Source organism: Oryctolagus cuniculus, chromosome 8 (assembly GCF_051225735.1).
Source record: "Oryctolagus cuniculus isolate XC-2025 breed Fujian yellow rabbit chromosome 8, ASM5122573v1, whole genome shotgun sequence".
Classification (NCBI taxonomy): Eukaryota; Metazoa; Chordata; class Mammalia; order Lagomorpha; family Leporidae; genus Oryctolagus; species Oryctolagus cuniculus.
Window position 1 is genome coordinate 85,672,267 of NC_142874.1, and position 19,833 is coordinate 85,692,099.

Here is a 19,833-nt window from a genome sequence, read left to right on the forward strand (position 1 = left end):
TTACCAATTGACACTCCTGTCTATGGCATCAGTAATCTCCCTATGCTCCAGTCATGAGTTTCCAAGGCTATGGAAGCCCCTTGAGTTCTCCGACTCTTATCTTGTTTAGACAAGGTCATAGTCAAAGTGGAGGTTCTCTCCTCCCTTCAGAGAAAGGTACCTCCTTCTTTGAAGACCTGTTCTTTCCACTGAGATCTCACTCACAGAGATCTTTTGCCAGAGTGTCTTGGCTTTCCATGCCTGAAATACTCTCATGGGCTTTTCAGCCAGATCCGAGTGCCTTTAGGGCTGATTCTGAGGCCAGAGTGCTATTTAGGGCATCTGCCATTCTATGAGTCTGCTGAGTATCTCACTTCCCATGTTGGATCACTCTCCCCTTTATTTATTCTATCGGTTAGTGTTAGCAGGTACTAGACTTGCTTATGTGCTCCCTTTGTGAATTTTTTTTAAAAAAATGTTTATTTTTGTTTATTTTAAAGGCAACTCTCATCCACTGGTTTGCTTCCCAAATGCTTACAGGGCTGTGCTAGGCTGAAGCCAGGAGCCAGGAACCCAACCACTTGAGTCATCTCTGCTACCTCCTAGGGTGTGCATCAACAGGAAACTGGAATTGGAGCAAAGTATTTCAACCACTATGCCAAAGGCCTGCCCCATATGTGAAATTTTAATGAGAAAAAATATATGATAAAATCCTTTTACTTAAGTTCCATATAGAAATGCTTAACCATGAAAGGAAAAAAATAAAGTATGGTAGTGTTTGAAAATATGATAACATAATTAACATGAGAAACACTTGTAAACTATTTTTTAAAGAGTTATTTATTTATTTAAAAGGCAGAGTTACAGAGAGGCAGAGGCAGAGACAGAAAGACAGAGACACAAAGAGAGAGGTCTTTCATCCGCTGGTTCACTCCCCTGATGGCTGCAACAGCTAGAGCTGTGCCAATCCAAAGCCAGGAGCCAGGAGTTTCCTCTGGGTTTCCTAAGTGGGTGTAGAGGCCCAAGGATTTGGGCATCTTCTACTGCTTTCCCTGGCCATAGCAGAGAACTGGATCTGAAGTGAAGCTGCCGGGACTTGAACCAATGCCCATATGGGATACTGGCACTGCAGGCAGCAGCTTTACCCGCTATGCAGCAGTGCCAGCCTCTTGTCAACTATTTAAAATGGACAAATTTTCAAGCATGAAAGGCAACTATCATGGGTGAAATTTTCCAAATTCTGAACCAATTTTTTTTTAATGTTGAACACAACAAAATCATCCCCTGGCTAATTCTTGCACTTTTTTTCCTCTCAGATTAAAAAAAAAAGAAAGAAAAGAAAAAATAAAAAAAAAGAAATATCCACCAAGTTTGACATTAATTATTTGTCTTCCTCTAGAGTAGAATATGGCTTTTTCTTCCCAGTTTTAAGACCACTGAGGATTAAGTATTTTCAAAAGACTTTAAAGTAAAGACTCTTATCTAAGTAATATTATGTGACTGCAGTTAAGGTAAAAATTATTAATATCTATCCTGTAGAGCCACACAACATGTAAGATAAATTATGAATCATGTTCACTTCAATCAAATGTGTGAGAGTTCTTGAAAGCCAGAGTAGCATATAGATTTGGGCAATGTTGCTGTCTTAGCAAAGCTATTTTCAGATTAATATCTATAATCTATAATGCTTTATTTCTTCAATTGCTTTTCTCTCTAGTATACCACTTGGCATGTTAATGAGTTTTAGAAATTAATAGACACTTAGTCTAAATTTAAATGGAATAGATCATTGGCATTGGATAAATAGGCTATTTTAAGTTGTACAGCTTATTTTTACAAAGAACTTTGGTAGAATATTCATTTAAAAAATATTTGAAAGGCAGACTGACAGAGAGGGAAAGAGACAGAGACAGAGAAGTCCTCCTTCCACTGGTTTGTTCCCCAAATGGCTGCAACAGCCAGGGCTGGACCAGGTCAAAGCAAAGAACCTTGAATTCCATCCAGGTCTCCCATCCAGGGGCTCAAGTACATGGGCCATCTTCTGTTGCCTTCCCAGGTGCATTAGCAAGGAGCTGGATTAGAAGTGAAACAGTCTGGACTCAAACTGATGCTCTGATATGGGATCCTGACATTGTAAGTGGTGGCTTAACCCACTGTGCCACATCATCATCCCCAAAATATTCCTATGTTAATTTGATGTGGTGGCTCAATCAAACTAAGGACTGCTTTTTGTCCTTGAGGTAGAACTCTCCTGCTGTGCCCTGTTGCACATGTAAGTTGTGTGTCATTAGATACCTGAATCCTCCTCTGAAGTGTCGTAGCCTTTGGCTGCCTTAAATCCATCTTTATTACTCTAATAAGATCTTTTGAGGGGATCTTGTCATAGATGTGTTCATTCTGCAGTGAACAAAGCCAAGAGAACCCTTTCTGGAATGTTAGATTGAAAACCTATCTTTTGAAAAAACAACATTGTAGTGTAAGAATAGTATCCTGATTGTTCTTTAAAAATATCATCATCAATCCTCTTTGGGCCCCTCAAAAAATTCTCACCTTTCAGCAGTTCAGTAGTTGTTTCTGAAGCATTATATGGTTTAGGTGCTGGGATATTGCAGAATAAACTACGTACAAATTCACTGGTGGGACAAGTGCTTGGTGCCTCTGTTCCACTTGCTGCCACAGACTCTGGGTCAAACAACACCTCTCAAAGGTTTTATAAGGGATCCCATTGAGATGGTGCAGGCAGAAACCAGGAGCTAGGTAGTTCCTATTGGTCTTGCACGCACCCTGCTCCCAAGACAGTCCTGTTGCCCATCAGAGTTCCTTTGATGCGGTTCTAAAATTTTATCTGGATTCCTATTACAGATGCTATTTGCACCTGAAAAGAAAAATTAGCTTGCATCTGAGTGTGCAAATTTGCGAATTTTAATGGATGATGGAATTATAGCAATCATCTTCAAATGATATCTTTAGAAAGTGTCCAACAATTTAAAAACATAGAAATCTATTCTCTCAATTTAAGAAAATGACATAAATCTGAATCCAAGTACATTTTTTCATGGTTAATAATGCTTTATTTGCCCTGTATTTTTTGAATCCAGGTATAAAAGTGTTATTCAAGCGTGGATTTCCTAATGATGAGTTTCTGGGTTAGAGGCAATTTCTGTCTAATTACCTCGAGGTAAAGATAGGACCTTTTAGAGTTGTCTAAATGATATTAACATCCAGTTTTTGTAGATGAAAGTGTTTTCACTTAAAATTGATCTCAGTGAAGTCTGTTATCCTAATCAATATTTCAAAAATAATACTGTGCCTTAAAATGACAACTTTTGTTGGCTATCTCTGTGTGTGTATTAAAGGGAAAAGAGCATTTGTCCCTCTGAACAGGAATGACACAGATTTCCCATCCATAAAAAAGTCTCATGTGGTGAAACTAATTGCCTCAGTCAGATACCTAAATGATTTTGTCAATTTAAAGAAGAGTGTTAGCACTTTCTGGCAACCATGATTGTGATAACAGCCCAACAAAGAACGGTTAACATTGCTCCTTAATAGCCTCAAGGACCAGTGCATACTCCGGTGATAGCTTGCCTCATTTATCATGTTCCATTGTGGTTTACTGCCTCGCAGAACTTTCAACTTCCTTTGCGCACTTTCTCATCAAGCCTCAGCTACTGGCTGGTTGTTTTCCACCATACTGTTCTGATTACCACTTTTTAAAGTTGGCCTCTCCTACTGTTTCCTTTCCTCCCACTGGTGCCTGGGCTGCCCCTAGGACATTGCACTTAGCTGTTGACATACAGTAAATCAGTGACGCCCAGCACCTAGCCTTTATGTGTATGATCCTGGCTTCAATATTTCTTTAACTGTTTCACTTGGCATAGCACTTGATTGTACTAGATTTGGTTTTTTATCTACAGAAACATTTTGCTGATTTGCTTGGGGGGGGGGGTCTTTTCAAGAATTCCATTTTTAAGAAATCAACTATCTGTTTTTTGAATGTCAATAATAATTATGGCTACTTATTTAGGGTTTTCTTTAAAAAATTGAAAAAAGTTAACTTTCACAGTTAATTATAAATAATGTTCACTATCTCTTGATTAGGGTAGAAAAATGTCAACTAATGAATGGAAATTCTTGCATTTCTTAATGAATTACTCAGAAGCACCACTAGGAAAATCTGAGCCCTTTTTTTGGTTATGAGTCTGTGACAGAGTCCAAATCAGCCAGTGAATGTCCTTAGTCCTAAGGACAGTTTCTTTCCTTTTTTTTTAAGAAAAGTTTTATTCAATGTATTCAGATTGCATAGGTACAGTTTTAGGAATATAGCAGTTCTTCCCCCCATACCCACCCTCCCGCCCCCACTCCCATCCCACCTCTTACTCCCTCTCCCATCCCATTCTTCATTAAGATTTGTTTTTAATTAATTTTATATACAGAAGACCAACTCTATACTAAGATTTCAACAGTTTGCACCCACACAGACACACAAATTATAAAGCAGTGCTTGAAGACAAGTTTTATAGTTAATTCTCATAGTACAACTCATTAAGGACAGAGGTCCTACATGGGGAACAAGGGCACAGTGACTCCTATTGATTTAACAATTGACACTCTGATTTGTGATGTCAGTGATCACCCAAGGCTCTTGTCATGAGCTGCCAAGGATATGGAAGCCTTTTGAGACCACAGACTCCACCAAGGACAGTTTCTGAGCTGCTGTTCACTCATAGGCTCCATTGGACCCTCCTCATATTGTTTCCTACCCTAGTTTCTTTGGTCACTTGCAAATAGCAATTGATAGGAGACCAATACAGAACTCAGACAGCAGGACAGGAAGAGGTTCTGTGGAATAGCTCCCCATAGGAGCTGAACAGGTGCCTTTATGGGGTTAGGGAGGCCTGGTTGTTATCGCTTGGCACAAGGTCTTAGATGTGTACCTACCCTGGAGTTCTGGCTCATCCCTCTTGTTACAGGTCACTTGGGTTTGTAGTTGGCACCATGCTCTAAGCAGCTGCTGTTGTGGGTTTTTTACACAAGACACACTCAAAATGGCGGTATTTGTTACTACCACCTCCCCAGGAAGGTCAGAAATCAGTCACATCATCCTAGTCTGGGCATGTATATAGATTGGAGAAGTCCCTAACAAGGCATTAGGAGGTCTTTTGCAGTTTTAGGGTCTGGAGGTTCCTTGCTCCTGATTGATCCGGAGCCTGTGTCAGGTGTGTCGGAGTAGAGGGTGGGGCCTTGAATTTGTGAGTCCTAATTCTACCAGTCTCCCATTCAGTTCTCTTGCTAGTGGCTGCACTTGCCATGCCCACTGAAACCTTTTCATTCATTGTGCCTCACTTTCTTGCTTTGGCCAGGTGGCTCTATTATGATTACTCTAAGACTCCAGCTGTGGGACTGTTTTCTTAGAAATATTTTAGGAGTCTGCTAGTGAATAGATCCTATTGAGTGAGGGGACTTGGTGTACTTAGTCCTGGAATCTGAGTAAAATTTGTAAGCTTTGTGTTAAGTAGTGTGTATTTTAGGGCAGAATTACCTAATGTGTCATGTTGTGTGCCTTGTTTCTCCAGGAAGCCTTGCTACCAACCACTTCCCTTTTTTCCCTTCCCCATCCTATACATATGTACACCACACACTGTACAGTCCTGAAGTTTGCATCACAAATTAGAATAATCTGAGCCCCCTGGATTTATATTCTTTCCAATGCCTATACAGAAGTCAGTGTTTTCATTTTACCATCATTTACTATGATTTCTTCTCACTAACTTAAAATCCACAAGGCAATGTATATTTATATATAATTACATGCATACATTGTACTATATCACTTATTCAGGATAATGGCAGATATGCCACATTTTAAAGATAGACAAGAAAGTCTGTCATTTGTAGAACCACCCTAGGAATCAGTAAAATCTCAGTAAATATACTAAATGGACTGTTTTGAAGAAATTCTTTCTGGTTTTAGAGAATCCAACATTTTAACTTTCACAGAACACATATAAGAGATGTGATATATTCTGCAGAGTTCTATGCACACTTCGGAGTTTTCATTAGCTCAGAACAGCAACAGAAAGACCAACAGTTTAAAGGACAGTGAGAGAGAGCAAGGGTATATATATTATAATTTTATCTAGCACATGATCTATATTTACATCCAAGTGGAAAGTCCTGCCTTTATATATAGGCTTTTGACTGAAAACTTCTCTGTGGTCAGTGCAAATATTAGGGCTTTCTGTTGCTCTCCAGATGCTATGTCCAGCTGGTCTCTGCACAGATACGTATCGATTGGGGCACTTACTGGCTCTGGGTAGGCATCTGGAAGCAGGGATGCACACTCTGGCAGCCAGAAGTGGTTGAGAAGTTCACATGTATGCTCACCTGAAGGGACCACTTCCACCATGGTCGATCTGAGCACATATGCATATAGCTGTGAGCCTCACCTTGCAGAGGGAAAGGCAGAATGGAAAAATACATGAGCTTCTGAATCAAACATGGGTTTAAATTCTGGCTTATCTGCCTATAAGCTGTGCCACCCTATTCCTCTGAGCCTCAGTTTTTCCATTTGAAAGTTGTGTGGCAGTTGACAAGGAATATATGATAACATATATCCAAAAGTGACTGGTGCTCAATGAGGAATTAATCAATGTTATTCTTTCTCTCTTTCTGCACCACTGAAGAATAAAGGAATAGGGTAACACCCACAGTAACTTTCTTTGGCTCCCCTTCCTACATACTCAGGCAAAGCTCTTGAAAAATAATCTGCCCCATCCCCAGTGAGATGGAGAACAAGTCCCTAGAGAAGTTTCAAGTCTGCCAAGAGAGTGAGAGAATTCCAGGGTTTTCTCTGGGAGATGTGTTAGCTCCACGTTTTTCTTTAAGACAGTCTGTGACATACAGCTGATGCAATGAAGTTGCACATTATTATCTTTCAAGATTCCTTAACTCAACGTGAACTTTTCCTTCAGTCTCATTTGACACAACTGGGGATTTTAAGGAGGTGATGTGTAATGAATACTTCTATTCCTGGGTGATTTTTCTTTAGCTAGAAGCATTGAAATCACACTATTTTGAAATTTTCATCAACTTTTTTTTTATAACAAGATTCATTTATTTACTTGAAAAGCAGTAACAAAGAGGGGGAGAGTGGGAGATTGATCTTCTATCTGCTGCTTCACTCTCCTATGGCTGCAGTGGCAGGGGTTGGGCCAGGCCAAAGCCAGGAACCTGGAACTCAATCCAGGTTTCCCACGAGGGTATAGGAGCCCAAGTACTTGGTCCATCTTCTGCTGCTTCCCCAGGCATATTTGCAGGGAGCTGGATGGAAAGTGGAGCATCCAGGACATGAAGTGGCTCCCATATGGGATGCTGGCATCCCAGCTGGTGTCTTAACCTGCTCTGCCATAATACTAGCCACTTTCATCAACTTAAACTAGGTAGTGACATTTAAAATGAATTAGATTGGCCAAAGGTCGTATAATCAATTCACTGTGTAAGGAGTTGTGGTACATGTTCTAAAGAGCTCTCTCTCATATTCTTTTGTAATGCTATAAGGTTGGATTATGCATAGTAAGAAATATACATTTATAAAAAACAGAATATTATTGAATCAATGAGAAATTCAAAGACTCAGAGAATTCTAAAACCAAAATGTGTGCCACTTTTTTATTAAAAAATGCCAGAGTGTGCATCCCTGCTTCCAGATGCCTACCCAGAGCCAGTAAGTGCCCCAATCGATACGTATCTGTGCAGAGACCAGCTGGACATAGCGTCTGGAGAGCAACAGAAACCCTAAAATTTGCACTGACCACAGAGAGGTTTTCAGTCAAAAGCCTATAAAGGCAGGACTTTCCACTTGGATGTAAATATAGATCTTTCCAGATTCAAGTGCTGGATAAAATTATAAGTGTCATCTTTTATTTTTATTTAGTTAAAAGTCAGGGAGAGAGAGAGAGAATAATCTTCCATCTGCTGGTTTACTCCCCAAATGCTCACAGTCATCAGGTTGAACCAAGCCAAACCTAGGAGCCAAAAATTCAATCCAAGTCTCTCAAATGGGTGGCAGGAACCCAACTACTTGATTTGTTATCTGCTGCTTCTCAAGGTACAGATCAACAGGAAGCTGGAATAGGGAGAAGAACGAGGACTTAAATCCAGGCAGGTGTCACAAGTGGGATCTTAACCACTGTGCCAAAATTCTGCCCCTGTGTCATCTTTTAACATGTTCTAGAAGATTCTCTCTTTAATATATTTGTTAAGATAATATAAGTTATAATAGTCCTTTCGCCTTTGATTTCCACAGTTAAATTCTGGAGTGTGCTGAAACCCTCAATTGATTTTGGAATTACACATAATAAACTGTAATAATGGGATTTTAAAATAGTTTAGAGAAAAAGTATTAAGATGTGATATGATTTTTGAAACCACAAAGTAGAATTTGTTGGTGCTCAGGTATTATTATCTTCAGAAATATTCTGTAAAGATTTCCCAAACTAGTTTAAGTTTTATAGTGAAAAGACTTAACAGTTTTGTAATTATATTTCTTTTTCCTCTTTTCAATTTCAGGGTCAGCCTGGTCCTCAGGTAAGTAAACTCTTCTAACAAACTAATTCCAGTTTAGGGTTTTCTCAGTGTGATTTTTATGCAACTCTTTTCTAAGAATCTGAGAACACTGTTAAGTTATAGTCAGGACACACACAGTAGACCAAGTATTTCCCAGGAGTGAGCCCTGGGGCCTCTTCAGGGTTGTATGAGATACATCAGCTGTTGGACCAGATGGCAAGTTTAACAATGTACCATGACATAAAGCAAAACTCCTGAGTGATCTGAACCCACACCATATGTGAGAGAAAGTTAGTCAGTGTTGGGTCTGAACGGCTTGCACTAGGAGTTGATTATCACTTACAAATAATGTTTTTGTAAGCCATGTAAATTATTCATACTGTCAGCCTAGTCACTGGTTTTTATTCATTAGAAACACATATTGAATTTGTTCCTGATTTTCAATATGTACCAACTGCTGAAGACATGATTTGTAATTAAATGTGGATACAGTCAGCAGAATCTTTTGAGGCCTGAAACTTATTGAAGAAAATGACCATATTTTAGGAAGAGTTGGAAGGAGTGTGTGTAGAGTTGGAAATACAACATTAAGCAGGTTGTCAGAAATGAAGACTCAGTACAGTTCATTCAAATGCAGTCAACACCAACCTCACTATCGGTTCTAATTACAAGCTGTGGGATACTATTACTATTCAGAAGACACTGGAGTTGTTCATGTTTTAACTTTAACATTGAAATATCTGTAAATAATACAATTATTGAGCTGCTCTCCCATCTCATTCCCTTTGATGTGCCAAATGATATTACTACTCTTGAGTGTTTTATAAAGAAACCATTTTCATGACAGTTCTTTAGTCCAAATCATGAATTATCTATGGCATGCTATTCTTTATTATAGAACACAAGAATATATATTTTGGGGCAAATTTTTTATTCCAACTTTTTTTAACTGACACCTAAAAATTATACACATTTGTGGTTGGCATGTGATGTTTCGGTACCTCTATACATCGTGTAATATCCAGTCAGGGTAAACGTATCTGTTGCCTCAAACATAATTTTTATGGTAAAAACATTCAAAATCCTCTCTACTGGTTTTTAAGAGAAACATATAGTACCTTTTCATTTTCTATAATCACCTTACTTTATAACAGGACAACAGAATTTCTTACTCTTATTTTACTGTAACTTAATACCTATGAAATAGCCTTTCCCGAGTCTGCTGTCCTATTTTCCAGGTTCTGGTAACCACAAAAAAACTCTTAAATTCTCTGAGATCGATTTTTTAGAGTCAATGTATGAGTGAGATTATGCAGCACTTATCTTCTGTGTTTGGCATATTTCACTTTACATAATGACCACCAGTTCCATCTATAATGTTATAAATGACAGGAGGTTATCCTTTTTATGGCTGGGTAGTATTTCATTATGTATATGTAACAGACTTTTTTTTGGTCCATTCATCAGTTAATGGACACTTCAATTGTCTTCATCTTTGGCTGCTGTGAATAGTCTTGGCAATAAACATGGAAGTGCAAATGTCTCTTTGATAGACTGATTTCATCTCCCTTGGATATATGCCCAGTACTGGGATTGCTAGATCAAATGGTAGGTCTATTTTTAATTATTTTGAGGAATCTCCATTCTGTTGAACAAGAGGACTACTACTTTGCATTTCTGCCAGCAGAGTGTAAGGGTTCCCTTTTCTCCAGCTTCTCCCTGGCACTTGGTGTCTTTTCTCTTTTTGATAATAGGTAATCGCGCTGGAATGAAGCAATATCTTCTTATGGTTTTGATTTGTATTTCTCTGATACTGATGTTGAACTCTTTGTTCATGTATTTGTTGACCACTTGAATGTTGCCCTTTAAGAAATGTCTGTTGAGATCTATTACCTGTCTTTTAATTGGATAATTGTATTTTTGCCATTGAGTTGTTTCAGTTCCTTATATATTCTTGCCATATATTCAGATTGCAGGTATTTCTCTGATTCTGTAGGGTGTCTCTTCACTTGTTTGTTGCCTTTGCTATGAAGAAGCACTTTTGTTTGATAAAATCCCACTTGTATAATTTGGCTTTGTTTCCTATGTTTTCTTGGTCTGATCCAAAATAAACTTTGCCTATTCCAACATCCGGAAGCACTTACCACATGTTTTATTCTAGTAGTTTCAAGGTTTCAGGTGTTACATTTTAATCCATTTTGGGTTGATTTTTGTGCATGGTGAGAGAGAGGAGTCTTGTTTCATTCTTCTGCATGTGGATATCCAATTTCCCCAGCACTGTTTGCTGAAAGGAGCAACGCTTCTCTTTTTATTTTCTTTAAGATTTATTTATTTATTTGAAAGGCATAATTACAGAGATGCAGAGGCAGAGAGAAAAAGATCTTCCATCCACTGGTTCATTCCCCAGATGGCTGCAAAGGCCAAAGCCAGGAGCTAGGAGCTTCTTCCAGGTCTCCCACAGCAGGTACAGGGGCCCAAGAACTTGAGCCATCTTCTGCTGCTTTACCAAGCCATAGCAAAGAGCTGGATTGAAAGAGAAGTAGCCAGGACTTGAACTGGCGCCCATATGGGATGCCCACACTGCAGGCAGCAGCTTCACCCGCTACTCCACAGCACTAGCCCCATGGGCCATCACTTTTCTAATGCATGTTCTTAGTACCTTTGTCGAAAATCAGTTGGCTGTAGATGCCTGGGTTTACTTCTAGAGTCTCTATCCTGTTTTTTTTTTTTTTTCTATTCTATTTCTATGCCAATACTGTACTATTTTAATTATGGTTGTTTTATGATATATTTTAAAAAGTGGGATAATGTCTACTGCTTTTTGTTTTCTCAGGAGTATTTAGGCTCTTTAGGGTCTTTTGTGGTTACATACATAATTTAGTAGTGTGTTTTCTACTTCTGTGGAAAGTATTTTATTTTTATAGGGATTGCATTGAATTAACAAATTGCTTTGAGTAGCCTGGGCATTTTCACAATATTCATTCTTTCAGTCCATGAATACAAACTGTATTTTCATTTATTTTTGTTCTCTTCAAAGTTTTTCATCAATGTTTTATGGTGCTCATTGTACAGATTTTTAGTATCTTTGGTTAAATCTATTCCTAGGTGGAGATTTTTTGCAATTTTTGGAAATGGTATCGCTTTCTTGATTTGTTTTTCAGATAATTTGCTGTTGGTATAACAATGCTACTGATTATATATGTTTACTTTGTATCTTACAACTCTGCTAAATTTATTAGTTCTAATAGTTTTTTTTATAATGTCTTTGGGATTTTCTCCATACAAGATCATATATCTGGCCAGCGCCGCGGCTCAATAGGCTAATCCTCCGCCTTGCGGCGCCGGCACACCGGGTTCTAGTCCCGGTCGGGGCGCCGGATTCTGTCCCGGTTGCCCCTCTTCCAGGCCAGCTCTCTGCTGTGGCCAGGGAGTGCAGTGGAGGATGGCCCAAGTGCTTGGGCCCTGCACCCGCATGGGAGACCAGGAGAAGCACCTGGCTCCTGGCTTCGGTTCAGCGCGGTGCGCCGGCTGCAGCACGCCAGCTGTGGTGGCCATTGGAGGGTGAACCAACGGCAAAATGAAGACCTTTCTCTCTGTCTCTCTCTCTCACTATCCACTCTGCCTGTCAAAAAAAAAAAAAAAAAAATCATATATCTACAGACTGATGATTTGACTTCCTGCTTTTCTTTTCTTTTTCTTTTTTTTTTTTTTTTAAGATTTATTTCTGGGGCCAGCGCTGTGGCACAGCAGGTGCAGGTTAATGCCCTGGCCTGGCCTGAAGCACCAGCATCCCATGTGGGTGCCAGTTTGAGACCCCGCTGCTCCACTTCCCATTCAGCTCTCTGCTATGACCTGGGATAGCAGTAGAAGATGGCCCAAGTCCTTGGGCCCCTGCACCCGCGTGGGAGACCTGGAAGAAGCTCCTGGCTCCTGGCTTCGGATCGGCGCAGCTCGGCCATTGCGGCCGTCTGGGGAGTGAACTCTTTCTCTCTCTGCCTCTCCTTCTCTCTCTGTGTAACTCTTTCAAAAAAGAAAGAAATAATTTTTAAAAAAAGATTTATTTATTTTTTACTTGAAAGTCAGAGTTACAGAGAGAGAAGAGAGGCAGAGAGAGAGAGAGTCTTCCATCCGATGGTTCACTCCCCAGATGGCCGCAATGGCCGAGCTGCGCCGATCCGAAGCCAGGAGCCAGGAGCTTCTTCCAGGTCTCCCACGTGGGTACAGGGGCCCAAGGACTTGGGACATCTTCTACTGTTTTCCCAGAACAGAGCTGAGAGCTGGATGGGAAGTAGAGCAGCCAGGACTTGAAACGGTGCCCATATGGGATGGCAGCACTGCAGGCAGTGGCTTAACCCCCTATGCTGCAGCACCAGCCCCAACTTCTTCCTTTTCAACGTGCATGTCTGTTGTTTGTTTCTCTTGCCTAATTGCTTTGGCTAGGTTTTCCAGTACTATGTTGAACAAAAGTGTTAAGAGTGGGCATCCTTGTCTTATTCCAGATTTTGGTGAGCCTTCAGTTTTTTCCCATTAAGTATGATGTCAGTTGTTGGCTTAATAAATATGGCCATGATTATATAAAACATGAGAAAATGATTTATCATTTTTATGAGATCTGTATATAAAATATCAAATAAAACATCCTGCTTACTTTAGTAGAGCAGTCCTTTTTATACTAAATTCATGAAGGAAAGTTTGACCTTTAGTGAATTTATGTGCTACTTGAAGTGTTCTCACTTGTGATTTTCACTCTTACATTCCAAGTTGGTATATGGTAATTGTTGGGGGAAAAAAATCCCACAGAAGACATTTCTAGCTTATTCTCTAAATCTGAAATGACTGCATTGTAATGAAATAGAGACAAAGCAAAGGGGGCTTTGTATACTTTATTTTATTTAATGATTATAAAATCCCTGGCACAATTGAAGGAATTTCCAAAAGCTCATGGAACAGTGAAGTTAAAGGAAAAGTTCATTTTGGTATAAAAAAATTATGAAACCCATGCATTGTCTGTTCACAATATGCATGTCCCATGAACTTTTAAATACATAGTTTAGAAGAGATAAATTACTCACCTGAGTGGCACCATTAGAACTAGACGGCGGAAGTCAAGTCTGTCTCTAAAAGCATCACGGTCCTACAGCACTCCACCTTATAGATAAGAGAATATGAGACAGCAGGTGGTAAGAGAATGTAGAATGTTGGATCTGAGGGACAATTCTATCCTTAACATATTTTATGTATTAATAGAATCTCTGTCTTAGCCTGCACACCTCTCCCACAGTTCAAAGTAGTTATGAAGATAAGGATTTGGTATAAGAAGTTTGAAGTATGATCCCAGGAAGCAGTGTGAAGGAATGGAGAAATGATACTGAAAAAAGCAGGAAAACCAAATGGATGCATTTACAATCAAGCTACTGCTTTACACAACTGAGATTCAGTTCTGTGCAGGGTATGCTGTGTGAGAAACTGCAGAGCATGCCTCAGAATCATTGCACTCATTGCATTGATGGACATCTCCACGAACTTCCCTTCCTTCATTCTTGAGAGTCATGCCTGGATATTAACTGGCCTGCCCCAGAAAGCCTTGCATGCTGCAGCTGCTACAAAAGTACAAGGATACGAGGTCTGCCTTAGAGTGGGGCACTGATGTGAATGGGCATATAATCTGCTACAATATCAAAGTGCAAGTGTCTTACAGACAAAAGTAGACAATTCAGATATAAACATAAAGACAAAAATATTGGACATAAAGGTAGCATTAAATGCATGATACTAAGTAGAAGATGCTAAAGAGAGTAACTATAAAAAGAAAAGCTTGGATATCAGCCACATTTATTGAACAGAAGAAAGATGATCAACCATAGGAAGCCAAGAATAGAATCAGGAGCATTCTGGATCTCTGTAGCTAAAACTTGAAAATTTTTCATGGTGCCTCCTAAGACCTTCTCAAATTTCTCTGCTCTGAGAATTTTATAAATTTTAGATGAATTTTACATTCCTATCCATCTGTATTTCATTGCCCCTGTTACTTATTCTGATGCATTCTTTCCCAATCCCTTGTCTTCCCTTGGGAAATTTCTTTTGCAAACAAATTGACCTTAAATAGGCTTTCTAAGATAAATGTATCTATCAAAAATATGAATACATGGGGCTGGCGCTGTGCCATAGCAGGTAAAGCCATCACCTGCAGTGCCAGCATTCCATATGGTTGCCAATTCGAGTCCCGGCTGCTCCATTTCCCATCCAGCTTTCTGCTATGGCCTGAGAGAGCAGTAGAAGATGGCCCAAGACGTTGGGCCCCTGCACCTACATAGGGGAGCTGAAAGAAGCTCCTGGCTCCTGCCTTCAGATAGGCTCATCATTGTGGCCATCTAGGGAGTGAACCAGTGGATGGAAGACCTCTCTCTCTCTCTCTCTGCCTCTGCCTCTCTGTAACTCTGCATTTCAAATAAATAAATAAACCTTTAAAAAAAAAATATGAACACCTATAGCCGATCCAGATACTAAGTGTGCAGCAAAGTTTCTGTATTTAAGCAATTACAGCTTACATTAGTATATTACTATGGGTCTGCTTTTTCCTTGAATAATTTTTTGACAGGCAGAATTAGACAGTGAGAGAGAGAGACAGAGACAGAGACAGAGAGACAGACAGACAGAGACAAAGAGAGAAAGGTCTTCCTTCCATTGGTTCACCTCCAAAATGGCTGCTACGGCCAGCGTGCTGCGCTGATCCGAAGCCAGAAGCCAGGTGCTTCTCTTGGTCTCCCATGCAGGTGCAGGGCCCAAGGACTTGGGCCATCCTCCACTGCACTCCCGGGCCACAGCAGAGAGCTGGACTGGAAGAAGAGCAACTGGGACAGGACCAGCGCCCCAACCGGGACTAGAACCCAGGGTGCCGGCGCCACAGGCGGATGATTAGCCTAGTGAGCCTTGGCGCCAGCCAAATAATTTTATATAAACTATACATTGCACCTGTTTAATATAGATATATAAGGTATATACAGCAAATGAACAAGCGGTGAATCTTTAAAACCCAAATTAGAAAATTTTTATAGGTTTTTCTGTGTTTGAAAAGTTTTTTCCATTTGTCTTTTTAACTTTCCATAGTCTATTATTTGGCTCACTAAAAATGATCTTATTCACATACAGTGTATTTATATTACCAGGAACTTATGATTTGAAATATATCTTCCTTTCATTTTCTTTTTTCTTTCTATTTTGGGTGACTTATTATGTTATACACTTTTTCTTTAAAATAACTTATTCAGTTTCCTTTATTTTATAAGATTTCTAAACTAAGACTTTCTAATTTATTTCTTGTTATTTATAGAAAATTCAATATAATTTATATTTATTATTAACTTATTAATTATAAAATATATAAGTAGTTTATAAATTAATTATTAATTTATCTGTATATCTGCTGATCTTACTCCTTTCCAACTCTGGGGACTCATTTAGCTGTCCTACCTACTCCACTGAATAACCTCATTCCCTGTAATTGGGCAGCATTGTGAAATGCGTTTCTAAAATCCCAGCAGGCTGGGCATTTGATATAGTAGCTAAGGCACTACTTGAGACACCCTCATCCCATATCTTGAGATGGCCCTGTCCCATATTGGAGTGCCTGGGTTTGAGGCTGTACTCCACATCTGATTTTAATGTCCCCTTGGGAGGCAGCTGTGATGGCTCAAGTAGTTCGGTTCCTGTCACTTACACAGGCGACTTTGATTGAGCTCCAGCACACCCTGGCTGTTGTGGGCATTTGGGACATGAACAAACAGGTGGGAGATTCCCGTGTCTCTCTCTCTGTCTCTCTCACTCTCTCTCATGAATTTAAAATTTAAATCCAAAACACTAACGTTCTGTGGATTTTTCATTAAGACATTAGTAATAATTGTTTCTATTCCATAATAAGAGCTTTTGAAGATATGAGCACATCAAAATATTAATAGAAAATGTAATTCAAAGATAGATTTATTATAATTAAAAAATCTTGAAATCCATGCATAGTTCTTTCATAATATTCATTTTCCATGAACTTTTTGAAGACCTCTCATATTAGGTTTAACCTTTGTGGTTTCTGTTGTAAAAATAAGCCATATTTATATTGTGATCCATATGGGAAGATACAGTCAGAGTTCCAAAAAACTAGCTTCCAAAGAAGTCATAAGTGTTGGAGTGGAGGGATAGTGCATCCTTTAAAGTTTATTAAAACTTTTGAACAGCGGCTAGGGTTGGACCACTTAGTACTCTGGCCTCACATCAGAGTGTCAGTTCAAGTCTCAGCTGCTCCACTTCTGGTCCATCTTCCTGGTAACATACCTGGGAAGACAGCAGAGAATGGCTGAAGTCCCTGGCCCCCTGTCACCGATCTGGGAGATGTGGATTGAGCTTCTGGCTCCTGGCTTCAGCCTGACCCAGCCCTGGGTGTTACAGTCAGTTGGGGAGTGAACCAGATAAAGATCCTCTCCCCTTTTGACATTCCCCTTCCCACCGCCCTCTTCTCCTCTCCCTTTCAAATATATAAATCTTAAAAAAAAAATTTTGGACAGAATTATAATTAGCAGCTTCTTGTTCTTAGGGGAATGTCTATATCAATAATAGAGCTTTCACATGAGTTAAACATTCCACATCGTCTTATTCCATTATACAGCATAGAACTTACTTCTACATCACATATTCTCCCATAAGAACTTCCAGATTGATACAGTTTTATTTTTCAGACGGATGGTAAAAAGGGAAACTGCCTATTATTAGTGAGTACTTCTGATTGTCTTCTTGAAACTAAATATGGCTTAGATGGATTAAGCTTCGGTTGTTAAACTGTGAAGACTGTAAAGTAGATGACAGTAAATGCTGTTACAGTCATAGTGTAGAATTGAATAAGAAAGTGGGCCTTGCAGAAAATAAGTGAATCTTTGAATTTACCTAAATGGGAGAGAAAATGGTTCTTGACAAAGGAAATGAGATGGTGAAAGGAATTAGGAAAGAAAAGGCAATTTCAAGCAGCTGTGGTTAAGATGGAACAAGAGCACAGACTTGAATAGCACAGATGTTGCTGTCAGCCCACTGAATCATGGGAAATAAAAGTCTGAAGAGGAAAAGAGATGGGAGATCCAAACTAATGTTACAGAAAGAAAGGATGAAAAAGACATATCTCCCATTAATTTTTCCTTAACGTTGTCTGATCTCTGTGTTTCACTCAAACCAAATCAAGCCATTCACTTTTTTCTCTGCAGAAGAATTTTTTTTTCTGTTTTCTTATTCCTATTCAGCATAGCTTTTTGTCCTGAGCTGCTCTTCTGCTAACCCGGGACACACATCCAAGTATGATCTCCCTTCGAATCTGAGTGATGCTGCTCCCTATGTCTTTACTTGCTGTCACCTGAATGTAATTTCTCCCCTTTTTTGAGTCTCCATAGCACTTTTGTTCCATAGATTTTATACTACTTTACGCTTAAGTAGACAGGCATAGATTTCAAAGTCAAAGAAATCATAAGTCAGATCCTAACTCTACCACTCAGAAGCTGTGCCTCTTTGAAAAGCTGCTCAGTCATTCTGAGTCTCGTTTTCCCCTTCTGTAAAACAGAGATAATAAAGCTTTATCTCAGCAGGTGGTATGAGGATTAAAAGATAGCATATGTGAAATAGCTAACATCGTGCCTAGTACACCATAAACACTCGTGCGTATTGATTCCCTTCCTCCCTCCTTGCTCAGGGGTACATGGCTGTTTCTAAACATTGTCTCCCTTTCGTGATAGCGTTTATGATGTTCAAGGGCAGAATCTAAGCTTATTTCATCTTTAGTGACCTCACAACACCTAAGTCAGTTCCTTCTAAATAGTAGTAGTTCAACAAAGACTACTAAGCTATAAATAGTAGGTACAAGAACTTAACAGACAGGAAACTGGGGGAGACAGGAAGCTAACAGCTTTCCAGAATTCTAAATGCCCTGGGCAGTAATATCATGTGTCATAAATAATGCCATTGAAATCAAGGCTCTGAGGTTTTCTTAGCACTTTCAGTGTCTTGTTTCCAGATGGTCTGAAGAGGTTGGACACCTTTGTTTCCTTTTGTTTGTTTTGCCATTTAATAGCAGAAACTAAACAGAGGTAATTAACCCAGGGGTATACCTATGATACATCATTTTATTTTTTAATACAGACTTGGATTTGGTTTTTGAAAGTAATTTTTTAAATGTTAACTGACACATAGAAATTGTACATATTTAGGAAGTATCATGTGGTGTTTTGATACATGTATATGTTGTATAATATCCCATCAGGGGAAACAGCTATCTCCTCAAACATTTCACAGTTCTTTATGGTGAAAACATTTAAAATTATTTCATCTAGTTTTAATTTTTTAAGAAAGTATATATTATCAGTCTATAGTCACCCTACTGTGCAAAACAACACCCAAACCTCTTATGCCCAACTATAACCTAGGACCTGTTAATCAGCCTTTCCCCATCCTTCCCTTCTTGTACTTTATCCCATATTTGTTAACCATCATTATATTCTTAATTTCTATGAGATCAACTATTTTTAGATTCCACATATGAATGAAGTCATATAGTACTTGTCTTTTTGCTTTTGTCTATTTCAATTAACCTTATGACCTCCAGTTCCATGTTGTTGCAAATGACAAGATTTTATTCTTTTTATGGACGAATGGTATTCCATTGTGTTTACACCATTTTCTTCATCACTCATCAGATGGACACTTTGGTGATTTCTTGGCTGTTGTAAATAGTGCTGCAGTACGCATGCGACTGCTGATATCTTCTTCAGAATGACTTCATATCCTTTGGATATATACCCAGAAGTGGGATTGCTGGATCATGTGGAAGCTCTGTTTTTAGTTTTAGTTTGGTGTGTGTGTGTCTGTGTGTGTGTGTGTGTGTGTGTTTAAGGAACCTCTCTATTGTCTTTGCACATTGGCTGTACAAATTTACATTCCCACCAATGGTGTGCAAGTATTCCCTTTTCTCCACATCCTCATGATCACTTTTGTCTTGCTGATAATAAGCTTGGCTTTGGTTTTTAACAATCAAGTCTATTATTGAAACTAGTTCTTAGTGGTCTTGTGAAATGCCACATTGCCTGAACATATGTATATTCCCATTAATAAATGATTTAACATAAATTATGGAAACAAGTTTTTTTCTAAAATGTTGTCTGGATTCTATCTTGTACTCTGCAGAAATATGTTGACTTTTTCTTTGGCCCAAATAACTCCATCTGTATCATCAATAGAGGAAAATGGAACAGTGAGACCATT

General features: G+C 39.1%; 1 protein-coding gene across 1 annotated transcript in view; it reads left to right on the forward strand.

Annotated features, from left to right (window-relative positions):
• Positions 1–19,833, forward strand: part of COL25A1 (collagen type XXV alpha 1 chain) — a 530,955-nt gene that overhangs the window by 318,721 nt on the left and 192,401 nt on the right. Inside the window, exon 5 of the mRNA XM_017347366.4 lies at positions 8,551–8,568. Within this exon, the coding sequence (XP_017202855.2) occupies positions 8,551–8,568 (18 nt within the window). The remainder of the gene's footprint in view (positions 1–8,550; positions 8,569–19,833) is intronic.